The following is an 18,147-nucleotide window of genomic DNA, read 5'->3' on the forward strand; positions in this document are numbered from 1 at the left end:
AGAAGAAATCATACTGAAGCGTAAAAACTTTAATAAATCCGTAAAACATAGAGGATTTTCACGAACAAATATAATTTCTGTATACCCATATTTTCGTATCCCACATATTCTGTCTTTATTGTAGGAAAGAACCTCTACGAGCCCGGGTAGCTCAGTCGGTAGAGCATTGGACTTTTAATCCAAGGGTCCAGGGTTCAAGTCCCTGCTCGGGCGGATTTATACTTTTAGAATAAATATGCAACCCGTTTTTAAAAAATTGTTTAATCATAAAAATTGTCTATCATGTTAGCATAAGGCTCAGTTTAAGACAAGTGTGTGTGTATAAAACCGTTTTGTGCCTAATTCTAAGTCTTAATTTCCACCATTTTTTAGTTACTAACTTGTTTTCTCTTACAAAAAATCTGGTTGCATCGGCCGGGAATCGAACCCGGGCCGCCCGCGTGGCAGGCGAGCATTCTACCACTGAACCACCGATGCTTGATAACGGTATTCTGCTAAAAACAGTCTGTTATAGGGAAATCACAAGGTGATCAAATCAGCAATTTAACTGAAAATCGGGTTTGAATTGAAGCTATTTTTTCAAGTACAGAATGCTGACATGTGTCTTAATGCCCATTCTTTTCATACGAAGTGTATGTGAAACATTAAGCATGTGACGATATCAACAACATTAGTTCATAGTGTAACTTATGAATTAGTTATATTAGGAGTTTGTTATTAAGGAGCGAAAAATTCATATTTTTGGGAAGACCCATTTTTTTGAGTTGTGCCATTCTTTGAGTAAATGGGGTATGATATGGAAAAAATCATTCATGGAAATGACTTTCGAATCCATTTTTGCGGGGAATCAACTGACAAAAATTAAGTATAAGACCCGAAAAAATACTTAAAAATTAACACTTTCAGAAGGAGCTGCATTCCCGTGGTAAAAGTAAAAGGGTTCAAGTCCCTGCTCGGGCGGAATAATTTTTTTAGAGTACAATAATACCCGTTTGAATAAAAAATTTGGATTTCATGCCAGTGTAAAACCCAAATTTGTGATTTGGAACTATTCGGAAACATTTTATTACCAAGCCTCATTTGAAGTTTTTATTCGAATTTTTAGGTTATTTTCTTTAACAAAAAATTCAGTTGCATCGGCCGGGAATCGAACCCGGGCCGCCCGCGTGGCAGGCGAGCATTCTACCACTGAACCACCGATGCTTGATAACGGTAATTCGCAATAAGCTGTCCTTTGTAGATCAACCCATTAAAAACCAACTTTAAAAATTATTTTGAGATTTAGTAGCTGTTATGAAGATTGAAGATACGAATATAGGACTGGGACCATTACAAATTCTATGAGGGTCTGTGCCTGGACTTTACACGGACTCTTTTATTTATTTAGAAATTGTATATAAAAAATTGAATTTTTTAATGCATTTCTGGCTATTTCTGATATTTCCTGTCTTTTTTCAATGGGAATACTCAGAAATCTCCTAAATAATTTTAAAAGGCTTATGAAGATAAATTTTATATTGGCGATTAGGACAGCATTGCTCCAAAACTTAAGAATTATCAATGATTCTCCCAATAAAATGCCCTTCAGGGATAAGGGTCCTTTGAAAGATGTTCTATAAAGAGACGACTTTTGGAACAAGTCAAACTTATGGAAGTTATTTTGAAATTCCGACACAACAATTTCCTTTCCTGCCAATACTGACACCGGCTTAAAACACAAGCCCGGGTAGCTCAGTCGGTAGAGCATTGGACTTTTAATCCAAGGGTCCAGGGTTCAAGTCCCTGCTCGGGCGGTAAATACTTTTTTTTTGGTATCTCTAAAATATGCATTACACGCAATAACCCCACCTCAAGTTCTGATATATGAATTGAAGCCTACGTTACATAGACAGAGCTCCAAAATGCTCGCTCAAATTTGATCATAGAGTGAAACTCGAAGCGGTAGTTCTTCTGCGAATCGAGTATACTACTAATAAGTTACGTTTTTGTGATACCGTGTTTTTTTTAATATTTGTATTTGCAAGCCACAGCTGCAAACAAAACAGTCCTCCTTTGGTCATTATAAGCTCAATTCGAAAGAGAAAATTTAAAAAGAAGGATGTTGACGGACATTGTCTCTTATCGGTACCAACAAAGCATATCATGAGGTGGTGAGTTTTTATTGTTTTTACACGATCCACTATTCTATGGAGAATATATTAACAATCTGTGGAGGATATCGAACAATTTTGCACACATGTGTATTTTTAAGTAGACAAGTTAAGTTATGTAAATGGGCCATTAAAACGTAGACCGTTTTCATACAGCCCTCATATATTCGGTATTTTGATGATATTAGTTCACCGGAATTGTTTCCATTTTTTTATTTCATGTTCGTAATGAGTTCTACAACCTTTGACAGAAAATTGTCTGTGTAGAACCTCGTCTTCGTATAGACCCCATATAACGTCACCTCCCTTTATTTCGTATTTTGAAGATTTTAGCGACATTATCTGGCGGAATTGTTTCAAATTTCATATTTGAAGTTCGGAATCGGTACTACAGCATATGGCAGATGATTTCTTATGTAGGTCCACGTCTTTGTATAATTCCCATATAACAGTTTTTATTTAAGCGTCATATTTTACGGATTTTTCTTTTCTTTTTTTTTTTTGAAATGTTTAAAGTTCCTTCCAAATTGTGGAGGGTATTAAAATTCCGACCCGTTAAGACTTCTTAGCTCTTGAAAGTAACCACCACATATACAAAAAAGTGTAATACACATTAAAATTGGGTACTCGGATATTGAAGAACTTGCTTAATTTTAATATACCTGTCTTTAGACAATGGTGACCCATAGGAAAATTTTCAAACATATGTTTTGTTCCAGAACCTGCAATATAGTGCTATATAGTTTCGCGCTTCCGATCTTTTAGAACGAATTTCACTCGTTTTTCTTTTACAAGATTTGTTAATAAAAAAGTACTCATAACCATATAATTGTCAAAGCGAGGTAGTGTACATTTTGGTAAAGGGTCTGCTAAAATCTAGTACACATTTTATATCTTGATGCTTACTACCGATCTATTGGATATTCAGTTATGACATAAGATTTACCCATTTACTCTCCTTTCTACTCAAGTTTCTTGATCATGTAGCCCGGGTAGCTCAGTCGGTAGAGCATTGGACTTTTAATCCAAGGGTCCAGGGTTCAAGTCCCTGCTCGGGCGGAATTGTAATTTTGCAATCTGGTCGCAATGTTTCGGAATTTCAACTATTCTTAACAATTATTAACTCGAATGAGAATTATTTCCACTAACTTTACAATGTTTTCAACTCTCATCGATGGAGTTTCTATTCCCTCAAATCAATAACACGAATGAGAATTATTTCCGCTGTATCTGCAGTTATGTCAACAATTCTCAGAGAATAAAGGAATAATGTATTGCATATATTCATCTATAAAATCACTGCATCGGCCGGGAATCGAACCCGGACCGTCCGCGTGGGAGGCGAACATTCTACCATTAAACCACCGATGCTACGCTCGATACGATATCGAAGAAAATTTTTCAATTTTTCTTGCAAATCACATCGAAATGTGAAAGAATTTCTATTTTTAGAGTGTGCCAAGAAAAATTAGCAAAAAGCACATGTGTTCTCTTTTTGTCAATTCTTATGTTCGAGGGGTGTGGCATGTGGGAAAACGTGCATGGTGAACAAAAGAGCAGCAAAAAAAAAATTAAAATAAAATAAAATATGTAAATATGTATGCATGTATGTATATTGTTAATCTTCTAGTGAAAGTGAATGACATGTGAAAGCAGCATATGCACATGTTCAATAATCGATAAATCAAGGGCCACTGTTTTTTTCAACATGCAATTCATAGAAACTGGCCGATAAGAACAATCTGGTATATGCGTTTCAATATACAGTGGGGTATGGATATAACGAACATTTTTATTGTTGCACCATTTCAATAAGGTGTCTCCGTCTATGCAGACGCCCTTCAGGACGTCTACGGAGACGCCTTCCAGGAAGTCTACAGACGCCTTCCAGGACGTCTATAGAAAAGCCCTTGAGGACGTCTATAGAAAAGCCCTAGAGGACGTCTATACAGGGTGAGATAAAAAACTGGAACAGAGTCAAACGCCATAATTTTTACATTAAGAAGGGCAGAAATTTTAATATCCTCCACCATTTGGATGGTGCTTTAAACATTTCAAAAAAAAAGTTCGTCAAAAAATACCGCTTAAATTAAAACCGTTATATAGGAGCTAAATATTTGAAGTTCGGAATCGATACTACAGCATATGGCAAATAGATGATAACTTATGTATAGAAAAGCCCTTGAGGACGTCTATAGAAAAAGCCCTTGAAGATGTCTATGTGAGATCTACAGGGTGAGATAAAAAACTGCAACAAAGTCAAACGACATAATTTTTACATTTTTTTACAAATTATTGAATGAAAGCAAAAAATTTCGGAAATAGCATCAAATTTTACAATAAGTTTAGATTTGTTCGAATTGGTCACCTTTGGGACGAATTATGATCTTCAAACGGCCAATAAAACCGTCACACGCTGACCGAATGTTGCTCTACGGTATTTAGGCCCTTTCCTGGCGAAGCGCTTGCTTGAGATGATCGACACTTTGGTATTTTTTAGTGTCAACCTTGCTTTCCAAAATACTCCAGACACAATAGTCTAACGGATTAGTATCCGGAGATTTTGGTGGCCATTGTGCGCCGGAAATGAAGCAAGGAACCTCATTTTGTAAACATTCTTGGGTGGCACGTGCTGAGTACGATAGTGCTGCTGAGTCCTGTTGGAATGTCCAAGGTCTACGGCCAAAATGTTTGCGTGGCCACGGCTTTAATACACCCTCCACAATATAATCGCGATAATATTCGGCATTTATTCTGATGCCACGGTCGATTAAAACGAGCGGAGAGCGACCATTGGCTGTTATGGCGGCCCACACCATGGCCAGCGCTTGAGTTCTGGTGGCCAACCGAAGGTGCACATTTTCAGCTGACCTCTTTGGCAAGTAAACACGTTCATTTTGTTTGTTTAAAAACTGCTGGACAACGAATGTTTTTCCATCGAGAAATCCTAATCCGGCAGTTCACCACTTTCGGCCAAGAGAAACAACTTTTTAGCTCTTCTGAGTCTATTTTCTTTCTGTTGTGGTGTAAGTTCTTGCACTTTTTGGAATTTTAATGGCTTTACGCCGAGCTCATTTTTCAATTTTTGCCGAATGGAATAGTGCGATATGTTCAGCTCACGAGCTATTTTTCGGCTTCTTTATTTTTAGAACAATTTCTGCTGATTTTCCTGTTTTCTTTCGTCCACTTCCTTGACGTCTGGCTACGCTACCGGTATCACGGTAACGAGCGATGGTACGAGACACAAAAGATTTATTCACATTTAAATGCTGGCGTGCTCTTACGGTAGCCACTTGTTGTTTTCCAGCCAAATATAAAGAAATCACACTATCACGCTTGAATTCCATCACGAATAAGTTTTTTTCTGGAAAATTCTCACCAAATTGCTTTTGTACGCTTGTAAACAATATAATAAGCTGCCACTGGTATAATTTTAACAGCTGTCGGACGAGTGGCTTAGAAATGACTGCAGTCAGAATTTGGTTTGCAGCTTTTGACATCTCACCCTGTATAGACGCCTTCCTGGACGTCTATAGAGGCACCTTCATGAACGTCTATAGATACGCTTTCCAGGACATCTATAGAGACGCCCTTTAGAACATCTATAAAGATGCCCTTTAGGAGGTCTATAAGGACTCTCTTTAAGAGGTCTATGGAGATGTCCATTAGGAGGTTTATAGATAAGCCCTTTAGGAGATGTATAGAGAGGTGCTTTAGGAGGTCTATAGCCTTCAGGGCGTCTACAGAGACGACCCTCAGAAGGTATATATAGACGACATTCAGGACATTAGTAGAGACGCCCCTCAGGACGACTACAAAGACGTCCTTGAGGGCGTCTATGGAGACGCCCTTGAGGACGTCTATAGAGACGCCCTTGAGGACGTCTATAGAGACGCCCTTGAGGACCTCTATAGAGACGCCCTTGAGGACGTCTATAGAGACGCCCTTGAGGACGTCTATAGAGATGCCCCTCTGGACGTCTATAGAGACGCCACTCTGGACGTCTATAGAGACGCCCCTCTGGACGTCTATAGAGACGCCCTTCTGGACATCTATAGAGACGCCCTTCTGGACGTCTATAGAGACGCCCTTCTGGACGCCTATAGAGACGCCCTTGAGGACATCTATAGAGCCGCCCCCAGTACATCTATAGAGACGCCCCCAGGACATCTATAGAGACGCCCCCAGGATGTCAATAGAGACTACCTGAAAGATGTCTACATACACGACCTTCAGGACTTCTATAGAGACCTCATTCATTCATTCATTCATTCTTTTTTCATTTCTTCAGCCGATCGTACCTCTTCTCCGGCTCACTTCACTTCCAGTGTTCCTATATCGAGTTTCACATTCCAATAAAAAATATAACACCGCAATTATTAAGAAATTCAATGACAGCAATTAGAGAAAAGCTACAATTAATTTATTAAATATGCATTTGAGACCCCATAAAGTTGATGTGTAATCACCACAGCGTAGACTCAGTATTCTTGACAGTTTATTTCAAATAATCATGATATGTGAGTCTAGCAGACATGGTGTGAGCTTATATGCCAGAGACAACGATGGTAGGCGTTGTGGAAGTGTTAGGAATATCATTTAAGCTGATTTGTTTGCCAACAATGAATTTGTTTATGATTGAATTATTAATAGTTTTAAAAAATTCAAATTACATGAAATACAAATAATTATTTACGTTCCACCCTCTCTTTTCAGTGAAAAAATTGAACGTTTCATTGATGATAATAAGGCGTTAATGCGACGAATGTATGGCGATTTTGAAATGAATATGGACGATGGTGGACCAAGGCAACAGACGAAGAAGAGAAAGAGGCGTTTCATTGATGAACCAGATATTTTCTTACCACCTGGGGCGTATCCTTCGTTTGTGGCCGATGATGAGGTGGAACCGCACGATGAGGAACATGGTGAGAGCTATTTTGGTAAGCTGCGCAATAAACGTCAGGCAAATCAGGGAAATCGGGATGGCAATCCGGGCAATCGAAATGCCAAGCAAACGGGACCGAGAAGTGGCCAACAGGCTTCGCCAACAGGAAGGTAGGTTTAGAGGAAAACTGGGCACCCAAGTTTTTATTTTCAAACATTTGCCTTTCGATTTTAAATCACAAACTTTTTGTCCCCTTGTTACAGATTGGATGCCTGTGAATCGAAGGTGGAAATTGTCACACCCTATTGGGCCTCCAACTCTGCGGGTAAAATTAGGGCCATTGTGAATACACAACATTTTGAACAGGCCATACATCAGGAAATTTGCTCGTAAGTATTAGCAAACAAATACATATTTATCCTCAATTTTTCTGAATATCTTCCTTATCTTCCTTCCTCCACAGAAAAGCCCAAACGCCGCGTTGCATTGGCGAATGCGGTTGTGAGCAGAAATACAAATGGCATCGCTTACTGGCCTATGATCCCGACAATGATTGTAAGGGAATTTTCATGGATTGGTTCCTCTTCCCCTCATGCTGTGTCTGCAGATGTAATCCTTAAGGCCAACAACAAATTTGAATAGACTTTAGTAAAAAAACACACCTTAAAAAGGACACCACTAGAAGATACTAAGAGAGATAAACAAATAACTGTATTTGCTATTAAGTCTAGTTTAAGTTTTATTTTTTCTTGACAATTTTTATTTTATTTTGTTTTTTTTTTTCATAACTTACACCACTGCTATCCAAAAGAGAGGTTTATAAAAATTGAGTTTATAAACCTAGATCATCTATGAGATGCGCTAAAGAACGTATATAGATACGTCAGGACGTATATAGATACGTCAGGACGTCTATAGAGACGCCCTACAGGACGTCTATAGAGAGGCCCTACAGGACGTCTATAGAGACGCCCTACAGGACGTCTATAGAGACGCCCTACAGGACGTCTATAGAGACGCCCTACAGGACGTCTATAGAGACGCCCTACAGGACGTCTATAGAGACGCCCTACAGGACGTCTATAGAGACGCCCTACAGGACGTCTATTGAGACGCCCTACAGGACGTCTATGGAGACGCCCTACAGGACGTCTATGGAGACGCCCTACAGGACGTCTATGGAGACGCCCTACGGGACGTCTACAGAGACGCCTTCGTGGACGTCTACAGAGACGCCCTCGTGGACGTCTATAGAGACGCCCTTGTGGACGTCTATAGAGGCGCCCTTGTGGACGTCTATAGAGACGCCCTACAGGACGTCTATAGAGACGCCCTACAGGACGTCTATAGAGACGCCCTACAGGACGTCTATAGAGACGCCCTACAGGACGTCTATAGATACGACTTTCAGGTCGTCTATGGAGACGCCCTACAGGACGTCTATGGAGACGCCCTACAGGACGTCTATGGAGACGCCCTACAGGACGTCTATAGAGACGCCCTAGAAGACGTCTACAGAGACGCCCCAGAGGACGTCTATAGAGACGCCCCAGAGGACGTCTATAGAGTCGCCCCAGAGGACGTCTATAAAGTCGCCCCAGAGGACGTCTATAGAGTCGCCCCAGAGGACGTCTATAGAGTCGCCCCAGAGGACGTCTATAGAGACGCCCTTGAAGACGTCTATTGAGACGCCCTAGAGGACGTATTTAGAGGCGCCCTTCAGGACGTCTATAGAGACGCCCTTCAGGACGTCTAAAGAGACGCCCTAAAGAACGTCTATAGAGTCGCCATAGGTCAATTTATAAAATCTCTTTCCCCTCAATTTTAAAATGCAGTCCAGTCATTGAAATCCCTTTTTTACTTGAATTCGAGGATATGTAGTGGCGTAGGGTATTACATGGTCGGCTTCTCCGGTCAAAGCATTTTTAACATTTTTATTTTTTTAAATTTTAAGAAACGTGCCAAGATGGAAATCAGATTCCGCTCATATGCCGTGCCAATTAAGTACGAATAAAAAAATATGTATTAAAATTTAAACAATGAAGAAAAAATGGAAGATCCCACACGAGGAAACCTACAAGAGGTGGCCAATACTTAATAAGGAAAGTGGATAATTGCCACTATTCTCTTCTTTAAGGCCATTTTGAAAGGGTTTCCCTATTTTGAGATAAAAAAAGATATTGAAAATAAAATTATAAAAATTAAAAATTAAAAAATTAAAATTAAATTTCATAATTTTTGCTCTCCTAAAACAAGTAAACATTAATATTAATATAACTAAAAGAATTATATATAGTAGAATTGTTTGTTATAAAATTAATTAATTTTAAGTACCAGCATGACACAACATTACCAATTTCACAAGCATTTACATTTTAAGTTAATAGCATTAGTTCTTTTTTTCTGTTTTGTTTATTAATTAAATAAATCATACACACATGCACAACACCTCTTTTACGAACGAAATAAATTTATGACTTACAAATAAATATTCTAAATAATTTTGTTTTCTTTTATTCAAATAGAAAAGTTCTAACGCAATGGTCGTCTGTGTTCAAAAAGAACATAGGGCAACGTTCTCACAAGGCCCGGGTAGCTCAGTCGGTAGAGCATTGGACTTTTAATCCAAGGGTCCAGGGTTCAAGTCCCTGCTCGGGCGATTGACTTTTTTGAAAAATAAAATAAGCACTTGATTTTCTAATTCTTAATTTTGGTTCCATAAAAAAATAGGCCAAGAATTTTCAAATAAAAAAAGATAATAATTAAAATGCTTTAAATTTATCGCAATGGACTTGCAAAAATGGTTGAATTATAATTGTTGTTTAAAAAAGCAAATGTCGTATCCGAGATCGACAGCATACTGATTTCAATAATTTAATTAATGCTTTGCAGGCAGTTAAATTTTATTTTTTTAACAAAAAAAAAAAATAAATGAAAAATATAAAAAAGTCAATTGCATCGGCCGGGAATCGAACCCGGGCCGCCCGCGTGGCAGGCGAGCATTCTACCACTGAACCACCGATGCTTGATGAGAGTTGGTGCCCAGGTAACGGTTTTCCAGGGTTTTACAGTTATTCTGAACTGTACCATATGGTACTGTACCCCATTGCCATGTGACACTTTCTTTGTAAACGTGATAAATTAAGAGTACTGTATACTAAAAGTGCATGTTCAAAATTTATGGACATTTTTAGTACATACAGTACTTTTTCAGTTGTCACGTATGCCATGAAAAGCAATTGGACGTGGCTGTGAAAAAACCACATGTCGTAAATGCCAAATATTTAATGATGCAACTACATGTCTTTTTCTTCTTTTAGAAAATTAAGGTTTTTACTTTGAAAAAGAAAAGAGCTTTATGATTTCTTTGACCATTAACACGGAGTTTTGGCGAGGTAAGTAGATTTTCTTAATCCCTAATTGTTTCGCAAATTTAATGAGGTAGACATAGGCGCTAGCTAGCCTTGAATTAGAATAATTAGAGAGAATTTGCCTTGAATTAGAATAACCCGAGAGAATTTGGATACGTAATCCCAAGATCGATATGTTGTAATAATCGGCGTTTTTATATTCCACAACGCTTTCTTAGGGTATCATACTCTTTACTTGTATATATTAAACGTTGTAAATAATCGCGAACAAAAATTTGCCCTTATATCGAACTGTTTTCCAAACGAATAGAGTTTCAAGTTGTAACAAATAAAATACATAAAGGTCGGCCGGACCGAACTTTTAATACCCTCTACCTTTGGGCGAAACAAAATATTTTTATATAATAGTGCCTGCATTCAAACGTGTTCCACTTTAAACTATAACATACCACTAAGGCCGTTTGGATAATACTCTTAAATTTTTTTTAAAAAACCATAAAGTGGATGAGGGCGTTGTATGGGGGCCATACCAAAGACAATTTTATACTTCCAGAATTGTCATCTACCTAAGTACCCAACATTTGAGTAGGATTATCCAAATTCAGAGTATCATTATATGTGCGGTATAGGAACACGTCCACCTAAATTGTCAATGTTCTGCCTCAGGGGTTAGAACTTATTAACAACTATAAATACCAATTTTTAGACAAATCCGTGGAAAAATGTGACAAAAATGATCGAAATACTGAATATCCGGAGGTGCAATTATGTGGGGGTACTATGTCCCGCCACCCATTACGACCATTACGAACTACATACAGGGTGAGATGAAAAAAACTGAAACCAACTTCGTTAGAGCACCATGCTGGTGGTTAAATGTGAATAAATCTTTTGTGTCTCGTACCATCGCATCGAAGCGACTTAATCGAAACTCGCGTCACAGTGACCGAAAAATGGCTCGTCAGCTGAAAATATCGCAATCGCCATAACAGCCGATGGTCGTTCTCCGATTGTATTAATCGACCGTGGCATCATAACAAATGCCGAATATTATCGCGAAAATATTCTGGATGGGGTATTTAAGCCTTGGGAACGCAAATATTTTGTCCGCAGACATTGGACATTCCAACAGGATTAAGCACAATCGCATTCAGCACGCTCCACCCAAGAATGGTTACAAAATGAGGTTCCTCGCTTCATTTTTTGTGCACAATGGCCATTAAAATCTCCGGATACTAATCCGTTAGACTATTGTGTCTGGAGTATTTTGGAAAGCAAGGTTGGCACTAAAAAATACCAAAGTGTCGATCACCTCAAGCAAGCGCTTCACCGGGAATGGGCCAAAATATCGCAGAGCAACATTGGGGCGGCGTGTGACGGTTTCATTGGCCGTTTGAAGGTCATAATTCTTGCCAATTTGATGCTATTTCGAACATTTTTTGCTTTCATTCAATAAAATTAAAAAAATATATAATAAAAATTATGGCGTTTGACTTTGTTGCAGTTTTTTTATCTCATCCTGTAGCTTAAATTTGGCACGTTGTAATAATTATATCAGACTTAGGTCCAATACGAAATGGACAACATTTTGAAACCTCTCCCATAAAGGGTTAAAAGTGTGTGTGAACTCAGGCTGAGGGTTTACATATGTCGGCAAAACCGACTAATACTTTTAAACATGTTTTGATTTTTGCTTAAGAATTCTATAGTCGCTGATCATAGAAAATGTGTACTTTTCCATTTCAAGGGTTCGATTATAAAGACTTCGTAGTGTTGAAAAAAAGTCCTAAAATTTCAAATAACAATTCCATGATGAGCTTTGACTACAGAAATGGTTTGTAAAACGAGACCACTCGTAAAATGCATAAGGATATGGTGTTTATTTTCCCTATTCTGCTTTGTGAATTCCATAGTTGAATATAACCGAATAAGTATTTATATTTCTTATCTGAATAGCATTGAATAAGAGTTGTATCAGCAACTTTTTAAGTCATATTTGAAAGTGAAAGTATTGTGGAATATGAAACTATAGAGTTTAGTCTTGTAAGGTTATCACAAGCATCGGTGGTTCAGTGGTAGAATGCTCGCCTGCCACGCGGGCGGCCCGGGTTCGATTCCCGGCCGATGCAATTCTTTTTTCTTTGTACTTCAATAAATATACATCGCATTAAAGAAAAAAACATGTATGTTAATGAAAACATACAGATTTCTGCAGTTAAATGTTTTATCAAATGACCGGATTGACTAAATATAGTGGGTTTCAGTTATTAATGTATTTTAAACAAATTATATTTATATGGAACTTTTATGGACTAACTAAAAATTTCAGCTATCCATTCGACCTTTCTTTTTTTTGATTTTTCTTTCGAGTTCAGAAAACAAATCTGCACAAGTTTCCGATTCTGACGTCGGATTCGGAACGAACCCGGAACAAAATTGTGTGAGATTGCCCAAGATTCTGAAAGTTTTTTTTTTGAAAAATATCGAAAAGGATGTTTGATACGAAATTCGGAAAATTTTTGGATGTTTTATTCGAAATTCGGAAAATTAAGAAAATTTTTGATAGTTTTAACCAAAAATCGGAAAAAATGACTTTTTTTCGAAATTTGGAAAGTTATTGGATTTGTCCGAAAATCGTTTTATGTTCGTTTCTATGGTCCATCCCATAGTTCCAGGAGTATGTTCCAATGCCGCATATAAATAATAAAAATATTTTTATTTTTAAGGATAAGCACATACACTTTTAAGGAACCAAATGTTCTGCACACGCGTTCCGTTGAAATGCTGAAGAAAAAATAGTCATAAATAAAAAATCTTCTTCTTGGTTCTTTCAAAATACAAAATACTCTGAAACTTTTCGGAAAGAATGGTAAAGAAATCTCGTCAAAAAAGAGTTTACTCCCTACTGACGCCGGTTTTTATACCCTACCCCACAATGTTCAGGGTCAGGGTATTATGTCTTTGCACATTTGTTTGTAACAGGCAAAATGAAACGATATAGACCCATAGTTCCTTTTGATGATCTGCATAGAATCATATTCTGTGTCGATTTATGCATGTCCGTCCGTCCGTCCTCTGTACGTCTGTCCATGTATTTTTGTAAACAAAGTACAATTTGCATTTATTGCCCTATCCAGATGAAATTTTGCACAAATCATTTGTTTGGCCAAAGGACGAACCCTATTGAAATTGGAGATAATCGGTCAAAATTTAGATATAGCTCCCATATATATCTTCGTCCGATTTGCCTTTTATTGTGCACCAAACGTGTAATATCAGCCCGAATTGTATGGAATTTTGCACATACAACCAAATTAGGTATGCCAAATTTGATCGAAATCGGTTCAGATATAGCTATAGCTCCCATACAAATCTTCGATCGATTTACGTCTTAATGTGCACCAAACGTCTAATATTTGTCCAAATGGGATGGAATGTGGCACTAAATTTAGAAGCAGAATGACTTATGCATGGAAGAGAAAATTTCAACAAAGTTTACCACAACCTTGTTAAATTTATTTTGGGAGCACATTATTTTCGTTCAAATCTTCTTAAAAATGCTATTATATTTTATTAATTAAATAATCAAACGACAAAAAAGTTGAATCGCCCGAGCAGGGACTTGAACCCTGGACCCTTGGATTAAAAGTCCAATGCTCTACCGACTGAGCTACCCGGGCTGTACAAAACCGTTATCCAAGAGTCCATATCAATCAGCTTGTAACTACACCACAACTGTGGTGTGTTAGGTAACATGAAAGAGGTGTATAAAATAATATTATTTGGTTTGTGTCTATAATAAGTAAGCATTTGTTGTATGTGGCAATTCTATGTGGCATACTTTTAGGAGGATATGGAAATAATACAGCTATTGTTCTGTGTGGTTGAAAATTGTAACCAAGCAAAAATATCTTTTTATTATTTCATTCAAAAAAAAAAAAATAAATAAATAAATAAAATAATAATAAATATATAAAAAAAAAATAATAATTTTTCATTTAATTTTTTTATAATAGAATAGTATTTAATAGTATTGTTCTCAGTGCGTTATATTGGTTGTTTTTTATAAGTGAAAATGTGTAAAAAATTGAAAAAAGGTTAACCTGTTTCCGCCCGGGATCGAACCGGGGGCCTTCCGCGTGTTAGGCGGATGTGATAACCACTACACCACGGAAACACATATATGGAGCAGTTATCGTTGGATCCATAGCATTTTGTAAGCTATTTGTGATAGCCTCTACTTTTCTATTGCGTCATTCTGCTGCCATGTGGAGAGCCAGGCCAGTCATGGATGAAAATATTTTCATTAGCATTAAGTTATTGCTTATTTTTACCGACATGGCAACGTGTGTCACATTGTATTCACTTGTGCATACATACTTATATTTTTTAATTAGAAAAATTTGAATGTTGTTTAAAATTAAGACAATTTATTAGCGGTTTGAAAGATTGGGACTGAAAAATTTATGTTTAGTATTGATATTGGAAAAATGTGAAAAAGCACCCAAAATACTTGATTAATTTGAAAAAAGAAAAAAAGTAAGATGTATAAATGAATTTAAGATTTGCTCTACAACATTTGTAATAAATCGTGTATGGCGTATACAATTCTCCGAATTTGTCATAAAATATTTATGAATATATTGCTATTGGCTTTACATAGTTAAATTTATTGTTATTATGTCATAAAAAACCATTCATGCAGAACAGTTAATGTCAAAGTAAACATGTTCTTTGACCTTGAGCAGAAAACAAAAGAAACAGCATCTAAAATAATTGGATACGAAAATTTGCGATATTTAAAGATGGCGTTTTAAAGACAAGGGAAAATAGGAATTTAAAGTTATTATATAACACTACGTTTTAGGTGCGTTTTGCACAGAAACTCTCGAATATATAGAACTGTTGAGCCCAATTCTTTAAAATACCAATAATTTTAGGAACATAAAATAACTTATCTCAAAATTAGGACTTAAGATCCATTCGATTTCAGGCGAAGTCAATGCCAGCTCGTCCACTCTTCTTGGTCATTGGTTCGTCCAATTTTTCAGCAAGAGATTATCCACAATATCTGATTTTCATAAATCTTGGCATTTCGGATTGCTTAGCACACATTTTCCCTTATTTATTTTTTTTCCCAAAAATAATATAGGTTCCTTTGTTGCTTTTTTTCAAAACTTAAGACAACCCAAAATCGGTCGAGTTAAGCATCTATCAAAAATTAAGTAATCAATTATTCAAAATGTTTACTCTTTATGAGATGGTACCGAATCGACCAATGTTTTTCGTTTCCCATATGACCTAAGTCTGATATTTTTATACCCTACAACACCATGCGTTGGGGGTATTATAAGTTTGATTGGGCCAAAAATTATGTAACACCTCGAAATATTGGTTTCCCACATAGGAAAGTATATATGGATCTTCCTATCTCGCCAAGCTGAGTCGATCTAGCTATGTATATCCGTCCGTCTATCTGTCCATTTTAATTTGTAATCAAGCTACAGGTCGGAATGGAACAGGATGTGATCAGATGGGAGCCCTATTGTTTTTGGAGAATATCGCACGATATTTATGGGTTGAAATGGACCAAAAAAAGAAAAAATTTCCTGATTTTGCTGTTGCTCTATAGACTCCAATTATGAACGAATCAACGCGAAAATGCACATGGAGTTAGAGTTTAGGAGTGGGCAGAAACTTACCAATTTGGGAGGCCATCGGACAATAATTAGCGGCTAAAATAGACCCTAACTTTTATGTAAGAAAATAGGAACATTTCCACTAAACCGCGAATATTTTCAATCCCAGCCAAATCACAAATACATTAAGATATAACTTCTTGCCATTACAGTGATGCTAATAGCCAAGAAATCGGATATATAGCAAATAGGTACAATATATATGTAAAATAATTGAGCTTATTTATTCTTCTTATAAATCAAGAACCGCTGGACCTATTTTCAAAATTCCCATAAATTCGGAATGGTCCCTTTGCAGAAAACGATAATATCTAAGATATTTTTTAGGGTTAGGGTCAGAATTAAAGCCTATTGTTCTTAAAATGTAATTTTTTTATAATTTTGTAGTCGCTCTATAGGCCACAATTGAAAACTAATCGACACGGAATTTCGCATCAGCAGAGAGTTAATGACAGGGAAGAAGTCTAGCATTTTGGATGACCATTGGATTATATTTAGCTGTAAAATGGACCACAACTTTCGTGTGAAATTGTTTTGAATACTTAACAACACTACGGAGTGCGTAAATATTGGATAAATTCTCCGGGTCAAAAAACTAAGGGTAACCTCTTGGAGGGGCTCTTTGACTTTATTTTAAAAACGAAATCCTCCAAAATGGATTTGGATATAATGGGACTTTGAATATATTGTATTGTTGTAGGGTATCACATGGTCGGCCCCGCACGACTATAGCATTTGCTTACTTGTTTTTTTTTAATTTTTTTTGGAAAATGTTAAAAATTTGCGGAGGATGCAGGAGAAAGAGTGGACTTATGTATTAAAACAGAACAGGCAATCAACATTTTTTATATTCTGTGGGGACATTACCAGAAGGAGTGGACCGACATATTCCACATTTCTATGGCTTAGTAATATAGAAATATTATTTAACCCTTTGTGGGAGAGGCACTTGAGGGAATTGGATGATGAATTGAATTGTGCAAAGTTAGAAGAAACATTGAATAATTATTATACCCTACACCACACTGTGGTTTGAAACATAGACAAGGAAGTGAGTTGTACCCATAGTTCCTTTTGATGATCTGCATAAAATCACATTCTCAACCGATTTATGCATGTCCGACCGTCTGTCTGTCCGTATGTCCCTCTGTTCATGTATTTTTGTAAACAAAGTACAGGGTGAGATAAAAAAAACTGCATCAAAGTCAAACGCCATATTTTTTTTTTTTTTGAATTTTATTGAATTAAAGCAAAAAATGTCGGAAATAGTATCAAATTTTAGAATAATTTTAGATTTGTTCGAATTGGTCAACTTTGGCATCAATTATGGCCTTTAAACGGCGAATGAAACCATCACACGTTGTCCGAATGTTGATCTGCGGTATTTTGGCCCATTCCCGGCGAAGCGCTTGCTTGAAGTGATCGATACTTTGGTACATTTTTAGTTCCAATCTTGCTATCCAAAATACTCCAGACACAATTGTCCAACGGATTGGTATCGGGAGATTTTGGTGGCCTTCAAACAGCCAACGAAACCATCACACTTTGTCCGAATGTTTCTCTGCGGTATTTTGGTCCATTCCCGGCGAAGCGCTTGCTTGAGGTGATCGATACTTTGGTATTTTTTAGTGCCAACCTTGCTATCCAAAATACTCCAGACACAATAGTCCAACGGATTGGTAAGATTTTGTTGGCCATTGCGTGCTGGAAATGAAGTGAGGAGCCTAATTTTGTAACCATTCTTGGGTGGCGCGTGCTGAGTGCGTTGGTGCTGTTGGAATGTCAAGGTCAATATGTTTGCATGCCCTAGGCTTTAATACACCCTGCAGAATATTTTCGCGATAATATTCGGCATTTATTCTGACGCCACGGTCGATTAATACGAGCGGAGAGCGAACATCGGCTGTTATGGCGGTCCACACCATCCCCATGGCAGCTAACCTCTTTGGCAAGTAAACACGATCATTTTGTTTGTTTACAAACTGCTGGACAACGAATGTTTTCTCATCGGAGAAAAACAAATTCGCCAGTTCACCACT

At 37.2% G+C, this 18,147-nt stretch overlaps 1 protein-coding gene and 11 non-coding genes across 13 annotated transcripts in view; 6 read left to right on the plus strand and 6 right to left on the minus strand.

Annotated features, from left to right (window-relative positions):
• Window positions 1-9,539, plus strand: part of LOC101890447 (protein spaetzle 3) — an 85,845-nt gene extending 76,306 nt beyond the window's left edge. For both annotated transcript variants that reach the window (XM_005189201.4, XM_011296569.3), the window contains 3 exons: window positions 6,867-7,208; window positions 7,302-7,427; window positions 7,502-9,539. In XM_005189201.4, coding sequence (XP_005189258.2) covers window positions 6,867-7,208; window positions 7,302-7,427; window positions 7,502-7,658 — 625 coding nt within the window. In that variant the 3' untranslated portion in view covers window positions 7,659-9,539. The remainder of the gene's footprint in view (window positions 1-6,866; window positions 7,209-7,301; window positions 7,428-7,501) is intronic.
• On the plus strand, window positions 141-213 carry TRNAK-UUU (transfer RNA lysine (anticodon UUU)). The gene has a single exon. It is a non-coding gene; the product is annotated as a tRNA-Lys (tRNA).
• Window positions 407-477, minus strand: TRNAG-GCC (transfer RNA glycine (anticodon GCC)). Its single transcript has one exon. It is a non-coding gene; the product is annotated as a tRNA-Gly (tRNA).
• Window positions 1,133-1,203, minus strand: TRNAG-GCC (transfer RNA glycine (anticodon GCC)). Its single transcript has one exon. It is a non-coding gene; the product is annotated as a tRNA-Gly (tRNA).
• Window positions 1,721-1,793, plus strand: TRNAK-UUU (transfer RNA lysine (anticodon UUU)). The gene has a single exon. It is a non-coding gene; the product is annotated as a tRNA-Lys (tRNA).
• Window positions 3,137-3,209, plus strand: TRNAK-UUU (transfer RNA lysine (anticodon UUU)). The gene has a single exon. It is a non-coding gene; the product is annotated as a tRNA-Lys (tRNA).
• On the minus strand, window positions 3,451-3,521 carry TRNAG-CCC (transfer RNA glycine (anticodon CCC)). Its single transcript has one exon. It is a non-coding gene; the product is annotated as a tRNA-Gly (tRNA).
• An 85-nt stretch (window positions 9,540-9,624) lies between the features above and the next one.
• On the plus strand, window positions 9,625-9,697 carry TRNAK-UUU (transfer RNA lysine (anticodon UUU)). Its single transcript has one exon. It is a non-coding gene; the product is annotated as a tRNA-Lys (tRNA).
• Window positions 9,698-9,992: 295 nt separating this feature from the next.
• TRNAG-GCC (transfer RNA glycine (anticodon GCC)) lies at window positions 9,993-10,063 on the minus strand. Its single transcript has one exon. It is a non-coding gene; the product is annotated as a tRNA-Gly (tRNA).
• A 2,404-nt stretch (window positions 10,064-12,467) lies between these two features.
• Window positions 12,468-12,538, plus strand: TRNAG-GCC (transfer RNA glycine (anticodon GCC)). Its single transcript has one exon. It is a non-coding gene; the product is annotated as a tRNA-Gly (tRNA).
• A 1,478-nt stretch (window positions 12,539-14,016) lies between these two features.
• Window positions 14,017-14,089, minus strand: TRNAK-UUU (transfer RNA lysine (anticodon UUU)). The gene has a single exon. It is a non-coding gene; the product is annotated as a tRNA-Lys (tRNA).
• Window positions 14,090-14,513: 424 nt separating this feature from the next.
• On the minus strand, window positions 14,514-14,586 carry TRNAV-AAC (transfer RNA valine (anticodon AAC)). The gene has a single exon. It is a non-coding gene; the product is annotated as a tRNA-Val (tRNA).
• Window positions 14,587-18,147: the final 3,561 nt, after the last annotated feature.

Source organism: Musca domestica, unplaced genomic scaffold (genome assembly GCF_030504385.1).
Source record: "Musca domestica strain aabys unplaced genomic scaffold, Musca_domestica.polishedcontigs.V.1.1 19, whole genome shotgun sequence".
Lineage (NCBI taxonomy): Eukaryota > Metazoa > Arthropoda > Insecta > Diptera > Muscidae > Musca > Musca domestica.